A 5709-nucleotide genomic window follows, 5' to 3' on the forward strand; every position below is an offset into this window, starting at 1 on the left:
CCTACCACACACACTCAGCGGTTGAACATCTATTAAATTTCCGACACAAAAAAAATAAAAGATTGAAAACAGATAAACCCACAACACGTAAATACGCACATAACGATCAATACCTTTTCAATTTTTTGTATGTTTATGTTGTGTTTTTATTGTTAATTGGGATGATTAAAAAATAAAAATAAAAAAAGTTGGAAAAATGGCGAAGTTTGGTTGCACGAGTAGGAAGCACCAAACAAAAATGGATATAAAATAGACTAAAAACTGAAAAGGAGATCAGTTCTCGTAAAATTTAGGTCCCCTCCCGGCCCATAGCTAAGCTAACTTTACATTTTCATTGGTACAACACTCAACACAACAACACTCCCATGTTAATTTCCACACCCCAAAAAATATTGATAAATAATTATAAAGGAATCCTCCTTTTTATATGATCAATGTTGATACTTCTTCTTTTTCTCCTTTTTTATTGTGTGGTTCTAATATTAGTGTGATGATTAATTTATTTTGTTGATGTATATAATATGATCACACATGTTTACGATAATATAGAGATTATGTTATTCCAGTTAGTAATTTGATAGTGTCGATGCATGGTGGGCTATATATGCAACCCTTTTGGTTAAACGATCTAGTACTTATTACAAATAAAAAGTCGCAGCCTAACAGTAACTTAAGTTTTCTTTTTCTTATCAACAAAAAAAAACTTAAGTTTTCTATTGAAACATAGTTTTGAAAAGATCCAAAGTTTCTACAGTTTATTGGCAAAGAAAAAAAAGATAAAAGGGAGGCAAGAGCCATTGTCATGTTAGTGTTAGGGAGGACCATTCCTCGAAGATATGATGAAACTGACCCCAACTTTTTTTTTCTTTTGGTTCTTTTCATATTTTTTTATGATCAATGTAAAAACTCTATTTTCTTTTTTTTTTCTAGTGGCCAATTCATTGAGCGACACGTGGCTTAGTTTCATGGAAGTGAGAAGATGCTTTATTCTAATCGTAGCCACGTCATTTTCACAATCCACTCACACACAGACACACCTCTTCTTTCACATTCACGCTATTGTGCGGTCGTGGCTGATCCCTTCACGTGGGTCTCTCAAATCTTTTGATTTTTTGGTTTTACCCACAAGAATAAAAAATCACCGGATTCGTCATTTTTTTTACTCCATCATAGTCGTTACATGTTTACTTAAAAAGTTAAAAACCCCTCGAAGAAAATACAATAATGATGTTTAAAAACTTGAAGGGGTTTTAAAACATCGAAATTTAAATAAAATATAAGCTAATTAAGACAGAGACTAGTAATGAATAAGGTATTAACAACTAAAGAGAATGTCGACGAAACGTAGCGGGAAGACCGTTTTGAGGGATTGGAAATGGACTGTACTGTATTCCTTTCTCTCCTCCCTTCACTTCCCATCTGCATATACACAAATCCAAAAAAATATATACCATTTAATAACCAAAAACAAATATGTGTGTGAAAGCATATAGATGTTTGAGTCATGTACTTCTTAGGAAAAGAATAGCGGTGTGCTTAATCATGTTTAGACAAGTTACTATGCAAAGTGTTTATTATGTTTTGTGTACTGTCATTAATTTTAAATTCTTGTTTCTTTGACACGTTTTATTAAGTTTGTAACATAAATAATTATAATGTAAATGATCGAGAAAGAATTAAAAGTGTCCTTGTGTGTATTGAGTAAGTATTATGCTTAGACAAATTTGTATATAAGGTCGTATCTAATAAATAAATAACTATGTAGTCGGACAGTACGTAGACATGTGGAGCTCATGTTGTAATAAATCATTCATTAGGCTAAAATTTTATCGTGCATGGAATTAAGTTAAAAATTATACTAAGAGAAGAAAAGAATAATACCCGAAACTGGAAGTTAAATGGTGGAGAAGTATCAGAATTTGTAACTTGGCAAGTTCGTTTCCTGGACATGCATGAACTCCACTTCCAAAGGGCATGAACGTATTCGGCTTCGGATTCACCTTCAAGTAGTTTCGACCAGTTAACACGTACGTTAGATTTATCTTTTTTCAAGAGTAATAAACCAACTTTATACGTAAGTTTTTTTTAATTATTTACCTCGAATCTAGATGGATCGAAAACCTCAGGGTCTGAATAATATTTCGGATTGTGATGAATATTCCGAAATAGTGGCATCACTTTCCATCCCTTAGGTATCAAATATCCTGTATACAATGCATGTTACAAGAAAAAAATTATTAGTGATTTATATGTATTTGGACCACCACGTTTTGATAACAATAATACAAACAAACAAAAAAGCTTAATATAGATATAGAATGTTCTAGTAGTGTGGTGACATGATTTCAATTAGTACCCTTATATTCAACATCAACCACTGCTTCTCTGAATGTGAAGGATATGATGCTTGACATCCTCAAGCTCTCAGCTATAACCTATTTCATATAACATCAAAACATGAGCTGAATGTTAAAGGTAGTCCATATACAGAAACCTAAATATTAATTATGTGATTAATCAAATACCTTATGTGTTAGGGGCATATTCCTCGTTTGTCCCCATGTTAAACGTTTCTTCCCTCTACTGTTTTCTTCATTTATAGCCCTTTGCTCAGTCTGCAATCATTATGAACGTACATAGATTTAAGGATATATATACACACAGAAGAGAGGAGGAAAATATTAATTATATGCATGTGATCAAACCTTGACAGCTTCTAGAAGCTTCTGATCATCATGTAAGTACTTAAGAATCCAAGTTAGGCAACTAGCTGTCGTGTCTTGTGCGGCGAAAAGGACTCCGATGATGTTGTCTGCAATCTGTTCTTGGGTTAGGACACGGCCTTTTTCATCCTTGAAGTTGAGTAGATGACCGAGCAAGTCCGTTTGCAAGACCCTTTTCTCTCTTCTTTCGCAGATAATCTCGCTTACTATCCTCTTTAGCCTATTTCTCGCCTAATTTTAAGGAATTTTAGTCAGTTAATTGTTGAAGTTTAGTTTAATTTTATGGAGATTGGTTTATTTTTTTCGTTCTAGAAATGAGATTACCATGAGAGCTTTGTGATAAGATGTTCCGGGGAGACTCATGGGGAAAGAGTTGTAGCCTTTTTCCACAATATTGTAGTTATGTTTCAAGATCTCTTTGTAAGAACACTCCAAATGCCCAAATATGGCTAGAATACCCACATCAAAGGCAAACTGCAAGAGACAAGTTTATCTTGTGTATTAGGATTTGTCAGATATTACCTGATAAAGAAAGTTGCATTTTGTGAGTTTGTTTGCTGTGTATACGTATATGACCATATATATAAATACCTTCTTCATCTCTTGGTAGGTGGAGACGATACCCATATTGGACCAAGATTGTAAGGAAGAGAGGGCAATGTGCTCGATATCAGGGATGAGTTTACGGATGGTTTCAGGGTATAAAGAGGACTGAACAAGTTTCCTTATATGGGAATGATAATCTCCTTGGTGGAAAAAGAGCGCAGAGGGTCCTATTAGCTTCTCTTTGCTTCTCGGATAAGTTGGTCTGAACATATGGGCATGAGTCACAAGGACAAACTTCGCGGCCTCAGGGCTAGCCAACATCACGCAAGGATAGCCGAGGATTCGGGTTTTGAATATCTCTCCATATCTATACATCATAAGATAAAAACATAAATCTAAGAGCATAACCGGAAAGTAACTTGAGGGACAAGCTTTTGAAATTACCTATTTTGCTTGGAAGTGAAGAAGACACTGGGGTCTTGTGAATAGAGTTGTAGAGTCTCTCCTAAGTAAGGCCATCCCATAGAACCAGGGGGAAGCTTACCTCTGCTGTTCTTTTTCTTCTTTGAAACAATCACTCTTGCCAAAAGCAAGCAGATCAAGAAGAAGCTTGGTATTAACAAGAGCCAAAGTTCAGCCATCTTCAGTTTAATGTTCCGTTGGTGATAAAATGTTTTGGAGGATGAAATAAAATTTGAAATCGGGAGGATGAGGAAGAAGAAGAAGAAGAAGAAGAAAATATGGAACAAAAGACACACAAATACATAAGAGAGAGGTGGGTATATATACACACATAGAAATTGTGGAGAAAAAAAAAACATATTTGGTATTTATATATTTGATTTTTTATATATTATTGTTTTGTTTTATTTTCTTCCAAAACGTAAAAAGATGACGACTATACTATCTATCTAGTCACAGTTTTGGCTTCTCAGGCGAAAAAGCTGAATAGATCTAAATATAGATCTTGTCGATTCTTATTTATTGTAGAAGGATATAGACAATTTTTATTATTTCAATTTTATTTTGGTGTCTTACAAGAATATATGTTTTTTTAATATTATTTATGAATATATGTTTTAATTAATGAGGGTGCTAGAAATCGCGATTTAGTTTATTACTGTTGATATACGTACTGGTACTACTGCCTTTCTTTTTAAGGATATGAGCAGTGTAATTAGCTACGACAACGTTCATATTCCGTATTATATTAGTGCAAATATTTTTTGATATACAAACATCCTCTTTTCTTCAGTAAGGTCTTTTACAGAGAAAAATATGAATGTGTAAAAAAAAAAAAAAATTAAAATATTAGTATTAATAAAATTAGTTGTGAAAATTTTCGACCAATCACAGTTTAATTTTAAATCTGACAGTCTATCATGTTAATATCAAATGAAAAAAAAAAAAAAGAATTTGTTCCCTAAGAAAAAGAAAACTAGAAAAACACAAGTTTTTGGTTTTCACATTGTCAAGTGTTAATTTTCCAATGAAAAGTCAGAAGGTGGTTAGTTAACTGAGATTAGAAGTGTAGTGCTATGCGTTTTCAGAGATATCCACAAAAATCGAGTCCTTTCCATAATTGCCTGAAACATAAATTTTCTCTAGCTATCTCTCGGTTGACCCAAGACAAAACGAGATCTCTCTCTCGCTATATATCTCATTATTTACTACACAGTACGTAGATGAATTATACAACCTTTTCACATTTTTAGCCTACGTACTTTTACTTATACATATATATTTTTTTTTGCTACAAAATGTACATCTTCTAATATATTTTAGCTACAGTACATTTATTTTGTTGCTTTGTAGGGTTGGGATAAGCCCTGTGTTGAGTCCAAAGAATGTCGACAAGCCATTATAATTAACTAAAATCATCATTGCGATAGCTAAAAGTGTATATATTTGTGTTAGAGGTCGTCGTCGACCAGGAATATATAATAGCGCATATGTTTAGGGATATATATACCAATATACCATGATGATTACATTTGCAGAGCGATACGAATTCATTAGTAGTGGGAACGAGATATTGTGGAACCATGCATTTCATTCCAAGATTATAAAATGTTGCATGGCATTGGCTTATTTATATACCCAATGAACGACTTGCAACATACAATTTGATCACCGGCGCCATGTAGGCATTATATATCAAACATGGTAGTTGGTTTGAAGAATTCGAAAGAAATACGCGTCTTCTAGCATTCTATAGGAAAAAAAAAAAATTAGCATTAAAAATTACTTCTAATTTTATTTCTTGATTTGATGTGATTAACGTTTCTAGTTTCTTCTCTACATGATATATAACATTTACGGAAGTGTTTTATAACAAAAATTGAATCATGGATGTGAATATAGCTTTTGAAGTTTACATATCGAGATCTACGTACGAAAATAACAGGTGCATTATATTGCTCGTGACAAATTATTTCCT

At 33.1% G+C, this 5709-nt stretch overlaps 1 protein-coding gene across 1 annotated transcript; it reads right to left on the minus strand.

Moving 5' to 3' along the window:
* Positions 1–1131: 1131 nt before the first annotated feature.
* LOC17892766 (abscisic acid 8'-hydroxylase 4) lies at positions 1132–4002 on the minus strand. Its single transcript, XM_006297355.2, has 9 exons — positions 3714–4002; positions 3315–3636; positions 3048–3197; positions 2706–2954; positions 2526–2615; positions 2357–2435; positions 2098–2204; positions 1882–2000; positions 1132–1419 (listed from the first exon to the last, which is right to left on the minus strand). The coding sequence occupies exons 1-9, from the start codon at positions 3908–3910 to the stop codon at positions 1323–1325; spliced, it is 1410 nt and encodes a 469-aa protein (XP_006297417.2). The 5' UTR covers positions 3911–4002; the 3' UTR covers positions 1132–1322.
* Between the last annotated feature and the right edge of the window lie 1707 nt (positions 4003–5709).

The sequence above is a fragment of the Capsella rubella genome, unplaced genomic scaffold, assembly GCF_000375325.1.
Source record: "Capsella rubella cultivar Monte Gargano unplaced genomic scaffold, Caprub1_0 scaffold_3, whole genome shotgun sequence".
Classification (NCBI taxonomy): Eukaryota; Viridiplantae; Streptophyta; class Magnoliopsida; order Brassicales; family Brassicaceae; genus Capsella; species Capsella rubella.

Excerpts from the sequence above, each read along its gene's own strand:
- LOC17892766 (XM_006297355.2), bottom strand. The coding sequence starts at position 3,910 with ATGGCTGAACTTTGGCTCTTGTTAATACCAAGCTTCTTCTTGATCTGC. Across the intron at positions 2,955-3,047 it reads CTTATCACAAAGCTCTCATG|GCGAGAAATAGGCTAAAGAG; the intron begins GTAATCTCATTT and ends CCTTAAAATTAG. Across the intron at positions 2,616-2,705 it reads AGCTTCTAGAAGCTGTCAAG|ACTGAGCAAAGGGCTATAAA; the intron begins GTTTGATCACAT and ends TAATGATTGCAG.